The 22,693-nt window shown below is 43.7% G+C and overlaps 1 protein-coding gene across 3 annotated transcripts in view; it reads right to left on the bottom strand.

Moving 5' to 3' along the window:
- The window catches only part of LOC309643433 (homeobox protein Mohawk-like), a 192,285-nt gene that overhangs the window by 53,419 nt on the left and 116,173 nt on the right, over positions 1 to 22,693 (bottom strand). For 2 of the 3 annotated variants that reach the window (XR_014253753.1, XR_014253754.1), the window contains exon 2: positions 18,009 to 18,136. Coding sequence is in view for 1 of the 3 variants with exons in the window: in XM_082426168.1 (XP_082282294.1) it covers positions 18,024 to 18,136 (113 nt within the window). In the remaining 2 variants the exon portion in view is untranslated. Of the gene's footprint in view, positions 1 to 7,459; positions 18,137 to 22,693 lie in introns of those variants that run through there. The other variant, XM_082426168.1, reaches the window with a different exon arrangement.

Raw genomic sequence — 22,693 nt, 5'->3', positions numbered from 1 at the left:
TCTAAGCCCATTGCTGCAAAGTTGGCATTATAATGACTCTCATTTTACAATGAGAAATAGCCAATGCTTAGAGAGGCTGAGTTAGGTGATTTTGGTGTGTGGCTCCAAAATCTGTTTCACTGTGGTGCATGGTCCTCAGAGAGTGTACCATCTAGACGGGCAGGGACACATTCTCATGGGTGTTGGATGAATCAAGAGTTGGTAGACTCTACATAACACATAGACTAGTACTAAAAGTGAAATCACTTTCTATGAGAAGCCATGAGCAGTGGATGTCTTAAGGCTAGTTAGTGCCAAATGAGTGGTTTAAACGACGATACTGTGGGAAGTGCTCATGGATGCCACTGGGGGATGAGTTGAGAGTTGTGATGGTCCCTGATGAACAGAGGGGGCTGGGACCAGTGGAATGACCATCTCTGGCCTGTTCGGAGGACAGGTTGTTGATTTGGTGGGTTGGAGTGTGGGATTTAGTCAGAGGCCAAGATGGAGAAGTCTGGGCTGGCAGGTTGGGGCAGAGAAGTGAGGATTCAAGGTCTTTGAACTTGACTCCACAGGTTATAGGGATCTTGAGGAGGAAACAGATGAAGAGGTGCTTTCAAAGAATGAATCTGGCCATCACAGAACCCAGGCTGGGTTTGCCTTAGGTCACGATCTTTTGCCAGGAGAGACTATGGGGTGAACCACAGAGATGCACACACAGATCTGTGGGGCTCTGAGCTTGTCTCAGGAGACAATCCACACCCCGAAGGAGTGGGTGTTGGCTGGAACATCTTAGAACTTTAAAATATTTAGAGTCCTTTGCCTCCCATCAAAATTGTTGTGGGAATGCTTTCCATGAAGGTCATTAAAAAGGGGCACTGAAAACCCTCTCTGGGGATTGTTTAACTGGAGGCACAGCTGGACACCTGGAGTCAGGGGGTGTGATAATATGATGATATTTATGATAATTATGATTCAAAATATGATAATATTTTGGAGCATCATCTGGGGTTTCTTTTTCCTAAGCTTTGTAGACCCACTCCCTCATTCGCCTCCATTTAGAGAGTTGCTATTGCTTTCTCCAGGCACTGCCTTGGATGGGGGAGGGCAGATACACTTGAAAATACAGATTTTCAATGGTAAGATATGGACTTTTGGAGAGTGAACCAGATCTTGGAGTTAAAAAGTTGAGTCTGGAGTATCTGGAACCAAGAATTGATAAGGCCCCAAAACATAGGCCTGAAACTGCCTAGATAAAAAAACATAGAGTGGGGCAGAATGTACAATGGTGTGGGATAGACCCCATAGACAATTAGAAAAGGAGAGCAAATGAGTGGCCCTGCTAGGGCAACAAGGTCTGTGCATTTCCTACCTGGGACATGGCCTGGTGAGAGTGTGGGAAAGAGACAAAGACCAGAAAGGTTGAGGGGAGTTGCAAGTAAGAAGACCTGTGTGCCCTGGGTTAGCACTGGGCTGTTTCAGTAGGGTGAGGAGAGTGGAATGGGGCGGCTGGGAGGTTGAGGGTAGAAAGTGCCCCTGAACCCAGAGCAGCATGGGAGGGTGTCAAGGGCCTCAGAGTCTCCCCGAGAGGAGCCCAGAGGTGGCTGAGTGGGTGTGGGCAGAGCTGTAGAGGCTTGCGGACGGAGCTGGAGTGATCCATGTGGACCTGCAAGCAAGGACTCCCTCCTTCAGTCACACTCACGGGCCTGGTCCGATGACCAAAGACCAACAGAGACTGAATGAATGCCTTAAGGGAGCCCAGACTGGATGGCTCTTTCTTTACCAGGTGGCACAGAAACCTTCCCATTTTTACTTGCTCCCCAGAGGAATGGGAAGGGCAAAGGGGAGAATTCTGAACTACTCAGAAGGGACAAAGAAAATTCCCATTCAGGGTTGACTTTGGATTAACTGTTTGCCGTCCATGGAGATGGGGGGTTCTCCGAAGAGCCAACTTAAGTTTAATTTCTTTTAAAAATAAATTTATTTATTTATTTTATTTTTGGCTGTGTTATGTCTTCGCTGCTGTGCGCAGGCTTTCTCTAGTTGCGGCGAGCGGGGGCTACTCTTCTCTGCAGTGCGCGGGCTTCTCATTGTAGTGGCTTCTCTTGTTGCAGAGCACAGGCTCTAGGCATGCGGGCTTCAGTAGTTGTGGTTCGCGGGCTCTAGAGTGCAGGCTCAGTAGTTGTGGCTCACGGGCCCAGTCCCTCCGTGGCATGTGGGATCTTCCCAGCCCAGGGCTTGAACCTGTGTCCCCTGCATTGGCAGGCAGATTCTTAACCACTGTGCCACCAGGGAAACCAAAGTTTAATTTTTAATGTTTGCATATGGACTGTAAAATTTATATCCTCTATGTGATGTTGAAAATCCTTTCCAATGTGCTGATTCTCTTACATCATAACTGGTCTGGATTTTCTTCCCCCACCATAGCTCTCTTCTTAAGTGTGCCCTTTCCCTGGGATGAGTATGGGCTGGTCCTCTCTTTGAAAATGCAAGCTGACATATAAGGTTCCAGTATGCTTATCACTCATTAATACTTTATCAGGATGCCATGCATTCCACTTATTTCAATTAAAACCGCTGATTGAGCATCTGGTCTGTGCCAGGCTCTTGTGCTGGACGGTGAGGATCTGGAGTGAAGCTCCCTGGGGAGTGGGGAACAGAAATATATAGATGTTAAAGCCACTTTCTAATCTTTCCAATGCTGAGAATTAGCAGGGAGAGACTGAAGAAAAATGGGATAGGAGGTAAAAAGTCACGACTCGGCCACTTGTAATTTTAGAACCCTAACTTCCTTGGGCATCAGTGTGTTAACCTGTAAAACTGGGAGTGGGGGGGTGCGGAGAGAGACAAAAAAATTCCTTTAGGCCCTTTCCAGATGCTAAATTATATGAAACTTGTGATTTTCAAAAGTGAAGAACTTTAGCGTAAACTGAAGCCCCAGAAGGCAAGAGAGTTGATAGAATACAGCGACTACAAGCACGTTTGCTGTTTGATTCTCTTGTAACATCAGAACAGTGGCAAAGTCCTACCTCAAGCAAATCACACAGAGCTGAGTACATCGCTGATCACCAACCTGGGTAGTCATGGCAGTGTTCGGGACCCAGGGAAGGAGTTTCTAGGTGGTGTGTACTAGAGGGCCAAATCTTCCAATAATAATAATAATAATAATTTTAAAAATAAATTTATTTATTTATTTAATTTATTTATTTTTGGCTGTGTTGGGTCTTCATTGCTGCACGTGGGCTTTCTCTAGTTGTGGTGAGCAGGGGCTACTCTTCGTTGCGGTGTGCAGGCTTCTCATTGAGGTGGCTTCTCTTGTTGAGGAGCACAGACTCTAGGGCGTGCAGGCTTCAGTAGTTGTGGCTCACGGGCTCTAGAGCACAGGCTCAGTAGTTGTGGCACACGGGCTTAGTTGCTCCGTGGCATGTGGGATCTTCCTGGACCAGGGCTTGAACCCCTGTCCCCTGCATTGGCAGGCGGATTCTTAACCACTGTGCCGCCAGGGAAGTCCTAATAATAATAATTATTATTTTTATTTTGGCAGGGGAGAACCTGGAATTTAAGCTTATGCTACAGGGTGTGTTTGTCTTTGCCTATACTTACAAAGTAGAATGTCCACCTAAATGATTAAGTGAATATCTGAAATCATCTGCAACATTGATAGATTTGCCTTGTTTACAATTTCCAGCTGCTGATCTCAATTTTCCACTCTGCTTGGCATTCACAGACACTTTCCACACCGTTCCCTCTTAACTCATTTTTTCGTTCACTCATTCAACACTCTACAAAAACTCATAGAGCCCCTATCGTGTGCCAGGCTTTGAGCCAAGTGCTAGGGATACAGAGATGAGGTGGAAGGTTTGCCACTTAGCAGGAGGGGGAAATAACAGAAGCAGAAGTCAAGCAGGCTTTGGTACTTGGATGATCCACCCGAGTCCTGTAAAGCCTTGCTGGAGCTCTGCAGACAGAGCCCTGGGCTACCTCTCATACCACACTTACTGGAGTTGTCTGCGTGGGAACCAAGGGCTGGGGTGGAGGTGCGGTCGAGGAGTTCTGCACCTGACAAAAGAGCCCATTAGTAGTGACTGTGTGACTCCTTTTCTATTTTTTGTCTCTGAAAAGCAACAACCAACAATTAGAGATGGGGGAACCTCATATGTCAGTGGGGCCTCTGATGAAGTTGCACCAGATTATATAATAACATGGAAGGGCAAATAAAGATTTTTAAATCTAGAAAAGTCTCAGGAGATTGGATTCTTTACTAAGGTCTCCAGCCTTGGTTCTGGAAGCCTGGATTTCTGTTGTGGAGTCCAGTTAGTAGATGGTGGGAAAATGGGAAGCCCAATTTATACATCTGGACATATACCAGGTAGGGAGATTCCACCTTCCTTAATCAATGCAAGATCAGAACCTCCAAGTTTGGCCCGGAAGGAGAACTTCATGGTTGGCGGGGAGGGGTTAGACTTCAAGCTTTTGCTCCCTCTCTTCCGTTTTTCTTCCCTCCCTTCCTCCTTCTTCTTCTAAGATTTGTCATTTCCTTGGAGAATCCTATGGATCACTACTGCCATCTTCAATCTGGTCTCAGGAGTGACATTTAAATCCTTTACAACCCTGGACAGTATCCAGACAAAACTCTTGGAGTACAGCCAAGGTAAGCTGGAACGTTCAACATGACTCTACTAAAGACTGGGAAAGACAAGGGAGAAAACTTCAGGTGTGCACCACGAGCTTAGACTCTGTGCTTTGCTGACCCCAGAAGAGAAGAAAGTTTCCCCAAGCCCAGCTAGTTTTCCTTCCTAGCTTCTAGTGTCTTCCCATGCAGTGAGTGCAACCTCAGCTCCAGTACCCAAGAGCTCACTCCAATTCCATTTCTTGACCCCCAGAGGAAAATACCAGACCCTCTTATCTACCCAGATCCTTGCCTTTGCCATGTGATTGACACCAGGAAAGACTTCCATCTTAGGTAAGACCTCACTCTCAACTAAAGACGGTGGTCTTGCCCCTAAGGCCCTCTTCAGGGTCACTGTATCCAAATGTCCCCCAAAATTCCTCACTGTTCATGAGTATGTACGTGCTTCTCTCTGTGTGTATGTGTGTGTGTGTGTGTGTGTGTGTGTGTGTGTGTGTGTGAGAGAGAGAGAGAGAGGGAGCGTGTGTGTTTTGGGGCAGTGGTGAGGTTGCTGAATGAGAGAGTGACAGGTACATGAAGGGAAAGGAGGAAACATGGGGGAAGGGGAAAAGGAGGAGAGGAGAAAATCTCTGCTTAGAATAAGGAAGAAAAGAGAGGAAGACTCCATGTGCACACACCCCATATCCACCCCAGTGTAGCCAACCTGCCTGTCTCAGCTGTTGTCTGTGGGTGCAGAGCCTCAGGCCTGTGCCTGGTATGAAAGCAGAGCAGGGCTCACTGATAATGGAGGTGGCCACAGGCATCCCAAGGCTATTCCGTGGCCCACTTTTCTTTTCCTCACAAGGAGAGGAAGAAAGATGAGAAGAGAATGAGTTAACAGACAAACAAAAAGACAAAGATATCCAGAGTCTGGGAGAGATAGAGGGAAGAGAGGCTGAGGGCAGGGAGATGTAGTGAGAGGCTGTTGACAGAATGCCCAAAGAAACAACTGAGAAGGAAAATGACCTGTCTGCCTTTACTTATTTATTATCACAGAGTAAACAAATGATAGGACTCTGAATGGAGTAGAAGCTTTGGCATTACACATAGCCACAGGTAAGAGATGAGAGAAAGGAATGGGGAAAAGGGCCACACCAGGGGAAGAATGGCAGAGAATGGTTGAGATGACAGGCCTGTAACATTAGTGTACACACATGCTCTGTAGATAAAATAAGAGAGAGAGAGAGAGAGCGAGAGCACGTGATAGCCAGTAAGCAAGAGTCTGTGTCTGCACACTAACAAGAAAGAAAGATATCATTCCTGAGATGGTAAGATAGGAAGGAAAACAGACACCATCTTTCCTTGTAATTTTCTGCTTTCTGTTCTAACCCACATAATGTAATTCTGGGCATTTCTCACCCCAGCTATACACACTTATGGGCCCAAGTCCATAGGACAGAGGCTTTGGGCTACTCACAGGCTCTCCTCAGCCTCTGGGGACTGGGGTGTAGGGAGCTTGCTCCATTCCCCACCCTCCTAGAGACCCAAGTGACTTTCTCCAGGGTCCCTTCTACTGCTGTTCCCAGCTGTTACAGCTCGTTCACCTGCACTGCTCTGTGTTCCTGAGCCATAAACCTACAGATAGGCTGCCTCCTGACCCTAGACTCGGGCCGCCTGTCCCCGTAGCACTGGGGAGCTCATCAGAGCCAATGTTTTCATTATATTTACATTTCACAAATGAGTGAAAGGATCAGCTTATAAAAGCAAAAGAAAGTTGACGCATTTAATCTCCTTGGGCCTTTTAAGACAACAGACTTATGTTCATGTGAATTCCCAGGAAGAAGCCTCTAATTAAAGCTTATTGCCTCTCAGCGGCCATTGGCTGGTGATGTGGCTTGTCCTTCCTGTTCATTAGCGCGGAAGGGCATCCCACTGTGGCTGTAGCCTCACAGAGCCTGTGCCCACCTTCCGGCCACTCCCCCACCGAGCTCTGGCGGATCCCAGTGCTGCCATGATGACCCCATCGCCCCTCTGAGCGTGACTTGGGATCCAGACAGGATATTACACCCGTGTTCTTGAAGGACCTGGTCTACCAGTTGCATGAATGATTAATGAGGAGTAATTAGTCAATGTTTGTTAAGCGTTTTATAGACACAAAATGCTGGCTAAGAGCTAAATGAAGAAGCAAAAGCAGCAAAAGCCAAAAGACTTTACATCCACCCACAAGCTTCTCAGAGAATCCCAGAATGTTGGAGCTGAGGGAAGGAGGGATCCCAGAGACCATCTGCCCTGTGGTTTGCAAGCTGTGCATTGCAGGGCTTTCCAGGCAGCTGCGGAGCAATTCCCAGTGTTTCTTCCCAAAACAAATCACAACAAGAAAGGCAAACTAAAGTTCCACAAAAACTGTGCTCACAGCATAACTTGAAGACAGAGAGTGCCCCAAATGGCAAAATAACCATGAGTGAAGAGAGAAAAAGCATCACATCCCAGCAGGGCAGGCTCCTGAGCTCCCAAGTCTACACCCATCAGCGAGCAGAGCAGGCGGCCCCCTCAGCCCACTCTCACAGCCCTCCACTCCGGAAATTCCCAAACCCCTGATGTGAGGAGCTCTGTCCAGGGGTCCAGGAAGAGAGGAAGTAAAATGTCTCCCAGAGCTTCAAAGGTTTGGTACCCCTCCCTGTGTCCCCCTTCAAACAAAAACAAAACCAAACCAACTCTGAGATCAATTCTGTCCTTGGGGAAACTTAAGAAGCTTTAGGCCAATGCACAGGGGACTTTGCAATCTCATATTTGTTAGTCTGTCCCTGATCTGGTACCTAGATTTTAGGAACTGAGCCCTTCTCTGCTTCATTTGGTAGATTCGGGCCCCACTGCTGGTTTCTGGTGTCACCTGGGTTCTGCCCATCCATGGCTCGCACTGAGAGGATACCTTCCCTTTGGCACCAGCTTTCCAGTGGGTGACCCCAGGCCTGGCTGTACCTCCTCTTACCCATGTCCCTCTGTCCCCCTGGAATGGTGCTTCACCAACATACCCTCTGATGTTCCCCCAATGGCAGAGAAGGGTGAAGTCACCTCCCAGAATCTGGGGAATCACTACGAGCAGAAAAGGTCTTTTATCTTAAATTTGTGCACAGTTTTCATTGGAGCCCAATATATAGCCCTGAAAATTTTAATAGAAAATGTCCCTCCACTCCAATCTGGAAAGTTGTACCATGTTGATTCTGTGGGTTTGGAAACTCCCAGAACATCACTATATATTCTTGAGGTACACGCATCGCAGTGTGAGAAGCGCTGGCCACACTTCACCTCAAGCCACTTGGTGGATCCTGCCCCCTCCCCATTTGCCCACAGCCAAATGCCTTTAGCCATCCCCTGTGTGGATGAGGCTCTGGAGGCAGTGCAGTGAGCCTGACCTCAGCCCTACGGGACAGAGCCCTGAGAGTGGAGTTATCCCACCCCTCCTCCCGGGGACGTCCTGTCCTTAGACTTCACCGAGTCCCTGAGTTGTACAACTCACTGTTGGCCCGGTTTTTCTTGATGACTCATACCAACTGTTTGTACCAGGTTAATTAAGAGTTGCCAAGGCTATTGGATCAATAACACCACGATACACTCTTTGGACTTAGAGAAGAGTAGAACTAACCCTGTTTGATTTCCCACTAGGTTCCAGGCATGTAGGCACACAGACTAACATATTTAATCCCCACACGGACCCCGGGGCAGGTACCATTGTCTTCATTTCACACATGAATGGTCTAGTACTGCAGGATGTAATGGATGCGTAGCACCCAAACAGCTCAGGACTCAAATCCATGTTTTCCTCGTCCAAATCCTATCCTCCTTCCACTATGCATTATGTGGTGTCCTTTGTTGTTCTTTCTGTTGCATCTTTTTGCCTGTTTTACCTGTTATGGCCTCTATCAAAGAATGAAAGAAACAGAAGGGGCGAGGTTGGAATATACGAATTTTTCTGTCACCTGTTCCAGGAAGATGAAACGGGGGTGGGAGAGGTGGTGGATTGAAAGAGAAGTGTCAGTTTAGACACGGGTTATCATCTCCGGAATTAATTTATCTGGGTCCACCCTGTTTGCCTCACAGCCCCAGGTTTTAAGGAATGGCTACAGAAGGGCCTTAGAGACCCAAAGAGGGAACACAGTTTCACCAAGCCACTCATTCATCACCAGCTGGAGCGATAGTCTCATTAATAACTAGGGCTTAATCCTCCACATTCAAAGAGACTCCCATTACCCAAAACAATAATTTTTTAAATTACCCAGGCAGAGTGGCAATCGCATATTGAATACTAAGAATGATTTAAAGCTAATAAATACTTTTGGAAATTTCTTGAACATTTTAATGAATTAAAAGTTATGAAATATTTATAAGCAGTAACAACACCATTTAGTACCATTAATAAAATAAATACATTAGTCAGAGAATGAAATTCATTACTATTTTACTACTAGACATTGATGTCAATGACTGAATATTGCTCCAAATTACTTGTCAGATAGACCAATTATTTTAGTGTGATTAATCTTTTCAGTTATTTCCTTTATGTAGTTGTAATTTGGAAGTAATTTTCTTTTGGGAGTACAATGACCTCAGCACATTGGTTCCTTATTTATTTATATTTTAAGACCTTTTGTGTCTGCCCCCATTTCCAGGTGATTTTCTATGGTCGAATATTTAAAATAGTCGCCCAAGCAGTCATTATTGTTCCTAAGCACTTCGTGGGGCATTTATAATTGGCTTTATTAGTGATTATGAATAAGCCATTCCAGAGTACAGAAGTCTCTGCCAACAGCAGCTATGCACCAGTAGGGAACGGAGGGGCGGACAAAGTTCTTTTCTGGTTCCACGAGCTGGGGGCCTGTTTGTTTTAGACCCCATGTTTAGTCTGCTTGAGGAGACAGTGTGATAAGTAGGTCAAAGGACTTTTAGGCTCTTCCCTTGCCTCCAACCATCTCCACAGGATTAAATGGTGTTTCTCCTTTGGGGACACAGTGGATTCTGTGCACTGAGTCACAAAGGAAAAAATGACTCTATTAGAGATAAAAGCATACAGAAGCAGCTTCCTTCAAAAGCAGAATGTAGATCTGGGCTGTCAGGGTCTTTGTTGGACATGGGATAACCTCTCCCTTGGCCCAGCAGTTCAGACAAGGCCCAGACTGAAAGTGAAAGGTAGATTCAATTTACATGCCAATTAGAGAACTATTAGGGAATATTAAGGAATTATTATTAAAATTGTTTTGTGTGATAATGATATTATGGTTCTTTCCTTTTTTTCTTAAAGAGTCTTTATCTTTTAGAGGTATATGCTGAAATGTTTATGAATAAGATGATATAGTATCTGGGGTTTAGAAAAAGCAGTCTGGGAAGGAAAGAGTGCAGTGGTGGGTTACAGCCAGCTTGCACTCATTGGCAAGAGCTGATTATTAAATTTTCAGAAATTTTGTGAGCTAGCTGATAAAGTTACTATTGAAAATTAAATTCTATAAACTAACAATTAAATAAAATATATTATTAAAAAGGTAATATATTAAACAGAAAACAACAAAAAATAAAGTGAAAGGTGGGTGTGACCCTGCAAATATATAACATACCCCGGGCTAGTCGTGCAGAATTATTCAGCCCTGGTTCCAGAATGAGGACATTTAGCTCAGTCAGGGGACATGGGAGAGAGAGGAAGATGGTATTTACTGTGCCAAGCACTGTCCTAGGGGCTCTTCACACAATATCAGTTTTAATTTTCCAGCAAACCCATAATTATATATTATTAGCCCCATTTACTTATGAGAAAACCCAAACTCATAGATAAAAACAAACAAACAAACAAACAAAAAACCTCTTCTGAGCTCAAAAGGGTGGTAAGTGATAGAGCTGGAATTCTACACTCATTCTGTCTGACTCCAAAGCCTGTAATCTCTCTCCTACATTGTAACAGGAAAACCTTTTTTCACTGCTTACCATGGGTAAAACACTGTTAGTTGTTAACTGGGATATAGAGAGTAAAAAAAAAGACACAGTCTTTTAAAAAATAGAACCTAGCATCCATCTATTGAGCAAGACATAAATAACTCCGGAAGGAAGTAGATTGTTCTAAAACAGAAATATATGGAAACACAATTCTGGGCTGAGACTTCTTGGAGAAGACAGTATTTGAGCTGAGATTTTAAAAGACATGTAGGACCGGGACAGGCAGATGTTGGGAATGGGGGAGGGGCAGAGCTGGAGCGAAAGCTTGAGGTGGGGAGGCATTTGGGGAAATGTGAGTAGATCTCAGTGGCTAGATGAAATCATCATTTTAAACAGTACAGTCCACAGATAAATTATGGGCAAGAAGTTTTAGAAATTGGGAATTAAGGGGGTAAACGGGGTTCACCCTCCACCTGGAAGACACAGAGAGAACTAAGCGAGGACAGCAGGCTGTGGCTCCGATTTCTCCTTGGCTTTCACTTCCAAGCACTAGATCCCGCCACTGCACAGCTGATTCAGTCTCTTAAAGAGACCAACCCAGGTGGTGGCCACCCGGGTGCCAGCGTAAGGTTGGCAATGCTGCAGCTCCCGTCGCCCACTTGGCACTTGGTTATCATTAACATGAAACGTTTGCAGGAGGCGTCAGAAGAGCCAATTTATTTCTGTGGATAGTAGTTTCTCCATGAGAAACCGAGCAGCAGAAAGGGAGCAGCTTCATTTTTAAACGCCTCAGGCCAGGTGAGAGCAGAGAAGTCAGGTAGCTCAGGGCAACATCTACAAACACACCTCCACAGCCATCTTCTCCTTTGACCCTCATGATTAAGGTCAATTTCAGGACAGCCATTGACATACTGTTATTCTTATTTTAAAATAAAAAACAATCAGTGTGCCGATTCTGGGGGAGACCTTTAATGTCCCTTCTGATCCACAGAGTTGGCTAGTCTATGGCAAATAAGAGGTGGAAAGGGGACTTAAATCCCCTGATTGCTGGTTCAGCGCTCGTTCTGTGGTCTTTCTGAGAAAGGCGCGTTGCAACTAGTTCGGAGGAAGACATCTCTACAAATGGAGCACATATCCAATACCTCTGGTGCACACTAAATATAAGCCAGGGAGGCCTTTTGGAAAGCAGTGTTTGTGCCGAGTAGAATGGAGATCTTAAAGCCACCGCACCAAAACTCAGTCCTGAGGCAGAAACAAGTTTATATCAGTGTCACTATATACATATTGTGTTTAGTTTAGTACTGCTCAGTAAATATCTGTCGAATGAATGAGTGAATGCATGGATGGATAGATGGATGGATGAGTCTGCCACATAGAGACTGTTCTGCTAGCAGCCCCAAGACAGTGTGTCATAGTAATCTTCGTTTCACAAGCACAGACGGAGGATCCTGCAGGGCATTGCTTGCTTTTGGAACAGAAAATGCCCAGTCTGGGCCAAGCTGCCAGGAGCCCATGAGGTAATCTTTCATTTTACCCAGCTGGATTTTGGAGCTTACTCTAGAGGCTAATTGGTTCCACATGGCTGGCCAAAGATTAGAATCTGTTTGTTTAGCTTCTCTCATTTCCTCTTGTCAACTCCTGGTCTAAGGAGGACATCCTCCACTGCCCATCATTGTCTTTGGTGAAGTAAGAAGAGAGAGAGGAGACAAGGCCGGGAGATGCCACACATGTGTTACTGGAAACATTCATACCAGCTCCATACCTAGCATCTCAAAGCCAGGACCCATAGTGACAAAAATTTGTCTTGTGGAAATGGCCCGTATTCAAAGTACAATAGCCTTGGGCTTAGTCTTAATCATTTAAAGAAGGTATGGTTAATGTAACTACTTTTGTCTATCACATTTGAAATAAGTACAATATGATAGGATCAAAAAGCTGGAGTTAATACGAGAGTTGAAAATCAGACTGTCCAGGGGTTCTCAAACTGTACTTCATGAAAACCCATTTGGAGGGTGTGTCAAGGGCTGTGGAACGGGTGGGTTTCCCACCCTCACTTCCTCAAGGGCAGCTCTGCTTGTGTAATTTTATATACTGGACTTCTGTATAAGACTTTATTTGAATTAAGAGTTCAGCCTCTAAAAAATGTTTAAGGACTGTGGATCTAGTTCAAATGCGCTCATTTTAGGCCCAGAGAGGTTAAGATATCTGTGCATCTCCAACTCTTCTGGGACACGTGTTTTAAGGTATCCACGGTGATCAGACTGCATTTGACACCTTGGATTTCTTCCCTTTCCTGAACTACAGAAGTTAGCGAAATACCCACCCTGCCCCCCACCATGGGTAATGTGAAGATTCTGACACCCTCTCTGAATGGATCAGAAGAGGTAATGTGTATGAAGATGTCTTGATAGCGTAAGGGATCAAGAGCACTTCTTGCTGAGAAATCTGTTAGTGAGCTGAATGTGGCTCTGACCTGGGAAATCTCAGCTGTGAGATTCTTGCAGGTTCATTAGAGAGAAGTGGAACTATGGTGACCTGCAATAAAATATGTTTAAGCTTACACTGGAGCCATTTTTAGTTCCCTGATTTGCCCACTGTTGATCAGGGGGTGGTGGTCCTCCTCAACTGCCTTTGACCAATCTGGGCAGGGAGAGGGAAATTCTGAATTGGTTTCTTAGAAAAAATGAGAACTTGACAACCATGAGATGGAGGTAGAAAGCACATTGGGCTAATCAGTAATTTAGTGTGTCAAAGTTCAAGGTAAATCTTTGGGTGTTTGTGCATTCAATTTCCACATGATGAGGGAGGCAGATTAGATGCTTTCTGAGGTCCTTTCCAGCAGGGACCTTCTACAGGTAGCAGCAATGTGTGGTAGATAAGAGCATGGATGCTGGAGCCAGTTGGAGCCAAAGCTGTGAGACTTTGGGTAAATTACTTAGGTCTCTGTGCCTCGACCTCCCCATCCATATAATGGGAGTGATGATAATAATAATGTATACCTCACAGCAATAAGGATTAAATGAGTTAATATAAGCAATGTGCTTAGAACAGGACCTGGCACATAGAAGGTGCTAGATGGGTGTTTGCAATATGTATTTTTATGAGCTGGTCAGAGGCACACTGATAGTTTTCAAATCCTTTTCAGTAAGCTAGTCCTGCCATTCTGACATATGTCTTTCTGTAGCTTTCTCTGAACATGAGGGGCCCCGATGAGTGTCCTTCACAATCCTATTGCTCTGGGTTGTCTGCTGAAGAAAGGTCGTTGTGAAAGGGTTAAGGGTTCCCTGGGAGCCAGGGCATGGGTGTCTCTAGGAGCTGATATCCCTCCCCTCAGTGCTGAATATACACACTGCTCTTTCAAGATGAGGGGAAAACCTCTTCCAAGTAATTTCCACTCACTGCTACTTTCTTTTGGGAGTAGTAGCCCAAAGCTATAAAAGCAGGAGTAGCATTTATCAATTGATTGATTAGCCAATCAGTCAACAAGTATTTACATTGTGTTTCTTATGTACTTAGCATGGTGTTAACTGCCCCCTGGAGAAATAAAAGAAATAGAAGACAAGGCTCTGAACCTCAAGTTAGGGTCCTAAAATGACTAGTTGAGAAATAATTATAAAACAGCTACTAAATTTAGATGCAGAGAGCAAAGTCTTCCGAGAAGAATTTCTTTAGCTGCGAATGATGTTCTGGAGGGTTTGGGCTCCAAGCTAGATCACAAATGATCAATCAGTGTTCAAAATGAAAGGCCTGGGACCAAGTGGGCCACTCCTGGCACAGTGTACAGAACACCAGTCTGACTAGAGGACAGGAGGTGTAGAGAACAGAGGGCATAATGTTGAACACATACAGAGGGGCCAGATTGTAAGAACCTTGGAAATCAGGCAGAGACACTGGGGCTTTCCAGGCAAGACTGAGCAGTGGTGAAAATACCAAGGTCAGAGTCAAGACGGTCCAGCTCTACCATCAACTGGCTGGGTGATCCCCAGCCCATCATTTTCCTGGCCCCAGGAAATGAGTGAGGTGGTCCATTCTAGCCCTCATATTTCTGATGTGGTAGACAATAAGACGTTACTGAAATTCTCATGAAAGTGTCACAAGAAAAGGGAATTTGGTGGAGATTTTCCTGGTAATGTGCGAAGGATGGATAATGATATCAGGGAGACCAGCTGGCTTTTGCCAAAGTCCCAGTATGCATATGTGAAGGCCTGGATAAGGCACATGGCTGAGGAAATGAAGTCAGAAGGATAAACTTGAGAAGCAGTAACAGTAGCATCTAGATAGCAACAGATAGAGTGTGAGGCAGCCACAAGCCTAGAGCTCAAGACTTGACCATCTGGATGTAGGGATAAGAGGAAGAGTCAAGGATAATTTTAAGGTTTCCAGTAATATATAAAACTCCAGCCTTTACACATTCCATTAAGGCAGCAGAATGTCATGGACAGAAATACTGGCTTGGTGATCCAATTGACTTGGGATTGAGTTTGGCTCTACTTTTCCCTAACTGAATGACTATGGCAACTTTAGAAACTTCTGTGAACTTCAGTTTCCCCATACGTAAAATGAAGATAATACTACCTATTTTTTAGTATTATTGTAAAGCTCACAGGACTAACACATGTAAAGGGATCAGCACTTTGCCTGTGCACACGGTAAGTGCTCCATAGATGTGAGCTTTTATTGCTTATTAACTGAGCAGCTATTAACTGTCACATACTGTGATAGGTGTCAGGATTCAGAGAGGAAAGAGGCACGACCTCTGCCCTGATGACACCCACAGATAGATATCATCTCCTATGCAAGGAGAATTGTCCAACGTCCCCTTTCTCCAGTTTAATTAAAATGGCATCTCTTTTCAGGTGGGACAAGGAAGGGTTGTATAGTTCTATAGGAAGTAGACCAGACATCCTGCAAACCTATTAACAACCTGGCTAGCCTGTCATCAGCATCACCCCCTCAAAGATATGACTTCTCTCCTCTTATCTCCTCCTCTTCATGACCTAACTAAAGCAACGACCTCAGAAAACACAGACATTTGTCTATATCAAATAGGCCTTGAGTATGCCTCCAAAACAACTCTTTCCCTTTAAATATATGAGGGTAGCTTTAGGGTGCTTCTTATGTTTGCAACTTGTCCACACCAACTGATATGCACCTGAATTTGCTCCATAACAGGAGGAAGAGTTAGAAGTTCTCAGGACACACTGGGGTCACTTTGTTCTTCTCTGCCTTACACAGATCCACAGTGATCCCTTCACACCCCTTGGTGGCCACAGGATTCTAAGTCTGAGAAGGAGCGTAAAGGACACCTGCTTCCCTATGGAAAACATCTGTTCTTGGACTTGGAGCCTCTGAAGGAAGGTAGCTGGGCCATGAGAACCTCCCTAGGTCTCTTGGCCAGTCCACTTCCCCTAGGGAATCGGACGAAGACTTCTTTTCTCCCTCCTTAAGAGAGTGTCCTGCCAGAAGAAACACTTTCTGGATCATTAGAGAAAGTTAGAGAGGTCATCTCTCTTGGCTTCATAAGGGTAGAGAAGCAGAAAAGAAACATGTCTTTTAAACTGTGCAGCAGGTCGCTGCAAATGCAACATAAGCTACAGAGGAAAACTTTTGTAGCTGAAAGGAAGTTCTAAGGGATGAAAATTGTGCACAATTGGCTGAGATCTTTCAAAGGTACAAAGAATTTTTGCAGGACTATTTGTGCTGGGCCTGATATCTGGAGTTTTGTAGTCACTTATTCCCTTCTCCTGATGTTGTTCAAATGCAATTAGGCCAATTCTGGGAACTAATGCCTTCTCCTTGACACATTCCTGTTCACCGGCTCCATTTCAACACATGGCCTCTTTTGGACGGTACGTAGGTAGACCCTTGACATCTGTGAGGACTGGTGATGTCCAGAGACGTTCACAAATCCCTAAACTCGTGAGTGTGGAAACATTTGTACAAGCTCCTGGCTTTCTCCCAAACCACATGTTTCTTGTACAGTGCCTCACATCACACGCTAAGCAACTTTTCAACTTGAACTGAAGTTCAATCTATCATGTTATGGTGACTTCTCTTTTTCCCACACATAAACCAGTTTTGATTAAAGAAAAAAAGAAACAAATACACTTTTTCAAAGTTCTTGCAAGGCCAGCAATGAATGAAGAGCTACAGCAACGTAAGCAACTGGGTGGTCAGTGGGTTCCCTACCTAAGGGAGTCCGTTTTGTATACCAGCTCCAGATTCAAAACGGGGCCTCTACCTGCAACAGATGGCTGTGTGTTATGGGCCTTCATGGTTGTTCATGAACAGTCTAAATGGAGAGGTTAGGTCTGGGAGTGCCACAGGCTTCCTTCCTGTCAACACTTCATTCTTGGGCCTCCAGACCACAGGTTCCATGGCACAGGTGAGAGCTCCCTTCCCACTGAACCTCTGGGAAGAGGCAGGCACAGCAGGAGAACAGTGGCAACGAAAGCAACTTTTTTCCTGAAGATTTGTATAATTCAAGCCCATCTTGTATACTCTCTACATGTGGGAAATAATAAAGGATGTTTATAATTATGACCCTAGGTCTTCTGAAGAATCAAGGAAAGATCGACTTCATATATGTATTGATGGTCTATCTTATCCTGCATACCAATCAGACTTGAGGCAACATCTAATGAAAGATACATATAAAATATGATCTTGAAAATAAGAATAGAAGATCAAAAACTCTGTAGAGGGAGGGGGAAATAAGCTCAACAAAAAACTACACAGATATAATTATTGTGATTAAGTATTGCATTTAGTTCAGAGTTTCCTGGCAACAAAGGCAAAAAGAAAAAAAATCAACAAATTATTCTTCAGGAGAGAGATGCCCTCTCTTGGTAATAAATCTTGAAATAAATTCACACAATGTAGGGCTTATGCAAAAGAAACTCAATGACACAGTGGACCATGCCCTAATGATTTTTACAAAATAAGCAAAAAAATTCACATATAACCATTTCCCACATTGTCCCTTAATGACAGCTTAAATCAAATCATTAAAAATACACAGTTGTAAATTTTAGCTCAGGAAAAAAAGTAAAATACTAATCAGTATCAAGTTAGCAGGGTGGAGATATAGGTGAAACAAAAATGGCAGAATGTTGATAATTGCTGAAACTGGGTTGAGGGTACATGGCGGTTCATTGCACTATTCTATGCATTTGTAAACATTTGAAAATTTCCACAAAACAAAACAAAACAATAGCTGAAAGCATTTGACAGCCAGGGGAGTTAAGCTAATGTGTTATCTAACAAAGACTATATTCTATTTGATAAAGTTTTAAGTTAAGCAGATATAATACTATACTCAATCTTTGAAAATTGATCAGCTGAGCTATGGAGCACTTGGCAATACTCAGAATCAGACCCAAAGCACTGTAGACATTTCTATATAAGTGTGCACATTCCCAGCTAATCATGGCGGCAGGTTATTGACCCACTTAAGACAACAAGCTACCAAGGAGTGGAGGGGAAAGCCAGATTCAGATACCTTCGCTGCAGTTCCTCAGGGCAAAGAAGTCCACTGCAGACAAGCTTCGGTTTCCACTCGAGATGTATTCCAGGGCCACTCGGAATGGGTTCTCTGGGCGCCCAATTCTTCCCTGCAGCACAGTCCAGCTGGTTGCATTGGAAAGCAGAGGGGAAAAGCATAGAAAAACAGTGATGAGAAGCAGACCTAACCTGCAGAGAGGTCCTACCCCTGCACCGGCCCACATTCTTCATGCTGCACCAAGAAGTGGAACTCTTTTTCCTCTTTCTGATTGTGCTGAGGCTAACCCTGTGTGCTTATGTAAACACTGCCTTAGGACAAATTCTTAGAACCTGGGTCAAAGCGTATGTACATTTAAAACTCTGAGGGTGACTCTGACGGCAACACACACACATTTGTTTCTTTCTTGTCCAGCTAACTCAGAGACCCAATTCTTAAACCCACTGTAGCCACTGGTGTTCCTTTTGTCATACTTTTCAGGCAACTACAGACCTTTGGACTATTTCAGTAGCTAGTCTTACAGGAAAAGAATATATATGCCTGAGAAAATCTGCCAGCAGAGTGAAGGAATCGTCTTCAAAGCATTTATTAGTGTATTCATAATTATCTCTGGAAAGAATGCTTGGTTTTTGTAATTTTATCGGATCCCAAAGTCTCAGAACCCTCAGGTTTGCTATATAGCTACTTAAGGGAAGCTAGCAAGTGCTATTTATTTACTGAAGGAAAATTAAAGTGCACTGAAGCATGTATTTTGGGGTAAAAGTTACCTAAGATTGACGTGGACTCTGCAAAAAGGTTCAAACAGAAGAAGATGGAAGCAGGTCAAACACTGAGCACTGCATCTATCTATAATCAAGGACACTGACACCGCTGGAGAACGGAGAATAAGCTACATGAACATTTTTACACCTCACTCAGGCTATTAACCTCTTGGAGTAGCCTCCTGTCACTGATTGGAACATCAAATTTACTTTCCAAAATTGATTCAGGTTTTTTTTATATATATAGTTATTTTGACAATTTTGTGTGGAGAATGGAAATTACCTGGACTATTTTGTATTTTCTTTCCTTTTAAAGAAAAACAATTTTATTGAGGTGTAATTGATGTACAATAAACAAATCACATGTACAAAAGTGTACAATTTGATGAATTTTGACATTTGGATACACCCATGAACTCATCACAATGTTTCATAGTGTCTTACCACTAGGTTGGGCTTAGGTACGGCAGTACGAGTACTAAGGAACTTAGGGAAAGACTAGCTTTCTGTTTGAAAAAATTTTAAAGCACCCTCCCAAACCCCAAGTATAAAAAATATTAAAAATCCAGAAAAGTTGGTCAAGGAAAGTAAAAGTCACCCAGAAGCTCATCCAGAGACTACCATGGTGAACACCTCTGTGAACAGCCTTTTAGCTACAGTTTTACACAGATAAAGTCATACACACATAAGCTTGCTGCGACTGTACTTTGCCACTCAGTGGTATGTCACAAGACAATAAATATAAATTACATGGTCAGGTCAATGATTGCATTTTTAATGATTTGTGCTTTGTTCCTGATTTTTCCTCTCATGCTGAGGCTAACCCTGTGTGCTTATGTAAATACTAACTTAGGGCAAATTCTTAGAACCTGGGTCAAAGTGTACGTACATTTAAAACTCTGAGGATATTGTCAGTCCTCCAACAGTGAATCAGAAGGCCCATTTCTCCATTTGCTTATTTGCTTGTTAACACTGGATCCCATCAAATCTTTTTTTTTTTGGTCGTACTGCACAGCTTGCGGGATCTTAGTTCCCCCACCAGGGATTGAACTGGGCCCTCGGCAGTGAAAGCGCAGAGTCCTAGCTGCTGGACAGCAAGGGAATTCCCAAGATCCCATTAAATCTTTTCTATCTGTTAACTTTTGGTAATGAAGGCGTCGCCTAAGGCAATCTATGGTCTTTCAGGTGGGTGTTCCTGGATGGGAGTTTTTTGTCTCCGGTCCCTGCCATGTTGTTGGGCATGCAGTGCGCTTTGCTGAAGGCAGAAGGCATTTCTGTTCCCTTTCTGTGCTCTTCGGTAGTTAATTCAGATCACTGGAGCCAGTGCCTCAGCCATTTAATAAAAGTGTATTAAATGTATAGCTGATTCACTTTGTTATACAGCAGAAACTAACACACTATTGTAAAGCAATTATACTCCAATAAAGATGTTAAAAAAAAAAAGTGTAATAGGTTTCCCCACAATAGATGTTGTAGAAGGGATTATTGCAGTTGTAGTTTGTTCTCTGTTACTGTACCCAACAGGAATTCTATCCAAAATAAAACCAGTACAATTGAATAAGGAAAAGGAAGCCTTCCGTTTAAATGTGTGACTGTCAAAGAAAAATAATTTGTAAAGAAAATGTAAATGAGGGGTCCTTAAGGAAAAAGACAAAGAGAGCAGAATTTTTCTTGTTCTTTTGAAAAATAAAGAACTCTTATTTTCGAGGAAATATGGTGATAAAAGGCATGACTATTCATACTCTTCCAAAATCGTAGCTCTCTGCTCTGAGGAATGATGGATTTTAATTCCAGGTACACAGTGGCCCTTGACAACGATTTCCATTTCTGTATTGGCACTAGCCCTCTGGAAAAATGTGTCAAGAGTTTTAGGGATTCGTTTCTGAGTTACTGATGCAATAACTTTTGTCTGAAATTCTCTGGCCTCCCATAGTTTCCTGCTGCAACTTTAATAACTTTCAGAGTAGTTGCCAAACATGATTTTATAACCAGGGAAGTTGGGACTGAAAAAGGGCAAGCTTAGACCTAGGCTCAGATTTGTGTAAGAGACAGCAAAAACCCTGTGAAAAAAACCCAAGCTCTCTTTTCTCTCTGCCTCCATTTTCTTTGTTGACGTCCCAGTGGTCATGAAACTTGCTTATTAGGGTCCTGCTTTCCTCTTTGGCTGGTGGCAACTGTACTTCTGCTTGCAAAGGGGAAGGTTATGTTCTAACCTAGAGCCTCCTAGAGACAAACGTGCAGCGGTATCCACGTGCTGGGGATTTGTGGCCATCTCAGCACTGGTGCTTCAGTCCATCAGTATGACAGTGAGGCGAGGCCATCTGGACTTTGGGAAGCCAAAAGCACAGTATGGATGGCCTGTCACCATCCATTATCTCCCAGCTCTCTGGAGCTCTCCACTTCCAGTTCTGGCTCTGCCCACCATTTGCCTGATGACTTTGAACAAGGTAGTTTACTCTGAATGTCTGAAATTTGGGGTGTTTTCTGATCAAACTGTATTCTCAACCAGAGAAAGCGTCTCCAACTTTGTGTGAGTTTGCTGAGGAAAAAACTGACTACACATTTTTGCTGAGTGGTTACACCATAATGAATAAATCAGAGTCCACTGAAAAAGGCAGGAGGATTGGTCTGTGAATATCAAGGTCCATTTCTGACCTGGAGGCTGGAAGTAATATATTCAAAGGCCACCAAGTTGGGAGCTGAGTCCCAGATTCTGGTCCTGGATTTGCATGGGATAAGGTAAGTACGGGACCTCCTTGGGTTATAGTTTCTTCATTAGCAAAATGCAGCCGTTGAATTAAAAGTTCTCCAAGGTCTCATACTGATCTAATGCCTATACTTTTCTAGAAAATTGCCTGAGTTCTAGTGACAAAACACTTTACCAAAACCCTGAAAGCTTCAGTGGACCGGTAATATTCTATACAAGGTGGAAGAAGAATGATTAGTCAAAGAACCACAGACTTATTTCTCCAAAGAGACTCAGCTCCACCCTCCTCAGAGAAATGGTGAGAGCTGCTCAAGGTCACACATTGGTTACCTACAGACCAAAGATTAAAATCAAATATATTATTTCTCCACAACTGCAAGAACAGGAGACAATGTGACCCATGGATCAGTCTGTATATTCAGTCACATTTCATACCACTAGAATCACAGAGATAAAGAAGGATATGTTGACTTAGCATTGCTAGAGGAAATCACCAGTCTGGGTTTTGAGGATAGACAGGTCAGTCAGACAGTGAAATACATTGTCAGAAAATGCACACACAAAACGAAACAAAAAATCATAAGATCAGACATGAAAACAAAAAGAATCTCTAAGGTCCCCACTGCTCCATACCAGGTTAGTCTCTACATGTTTAAAGGAAACTGTCTGGCACTTCTGATGTGAGGCAAGCTGCTGATGAGATTGAAGCGTTGGCAGCGTGTCTCAAAAGGATGAAGGCACCAAGTTATTGTAAGTCCAGAATGAAGGGTCACTTTTTGACAGCACTTGAGGGCCATGGATGTCAGTTGACAAAACAGAGGAATGTGTATTACTTCCCTGCTGTGTGATATTCCAATAGGCATGATGTTGACGTAGGGCTGGCTTACAAAAGTGAGCCCTCAAACATACATGCCAGTCAATGAAATGCCTTTCTGAGATGGTTTTAGCTGCTAAAGTGTCAGGACGCCTACATTCAGTTCTCAGCTCCACCGTCTACTAAGTGAACTTAGGCAAATGATGTAATTTCTCTGATCTCCTGTTTCCTTATTTTTAAGGTGGAAGTTGTAATACCTAGCTTGCTGGATTTCTGTGTGGATTTGTGAGAAGGATATACACAAAGGAATACCCTTACTGAGGCCTCAATAAGCAGGAGCTCTTCTTACAGAAGACCAGAGCTTTTTTCTTGGAATGGCACTGGTCCATGAAATTATCTGCAT

The sequence above is a fragment of the Balaenoptera physalus genome, assembly GCF_965194825.1.
Source record: "Balaenoptera physalus genome assembly, chromosome: 15".
In the NCBI taxonomy this organism is placed as follows: Eukaryota; Metazoa; Chordata; class Mammalia; order Artiodactyla; family Balaenopteridae; genus Balaenoptera; species Balaenoptera physalus.
The sequence above is the reverse complement of the archived record's forward strand: the minus strand, read 5'-3'. Positions and strand labels throughout refer to the sequence as shown.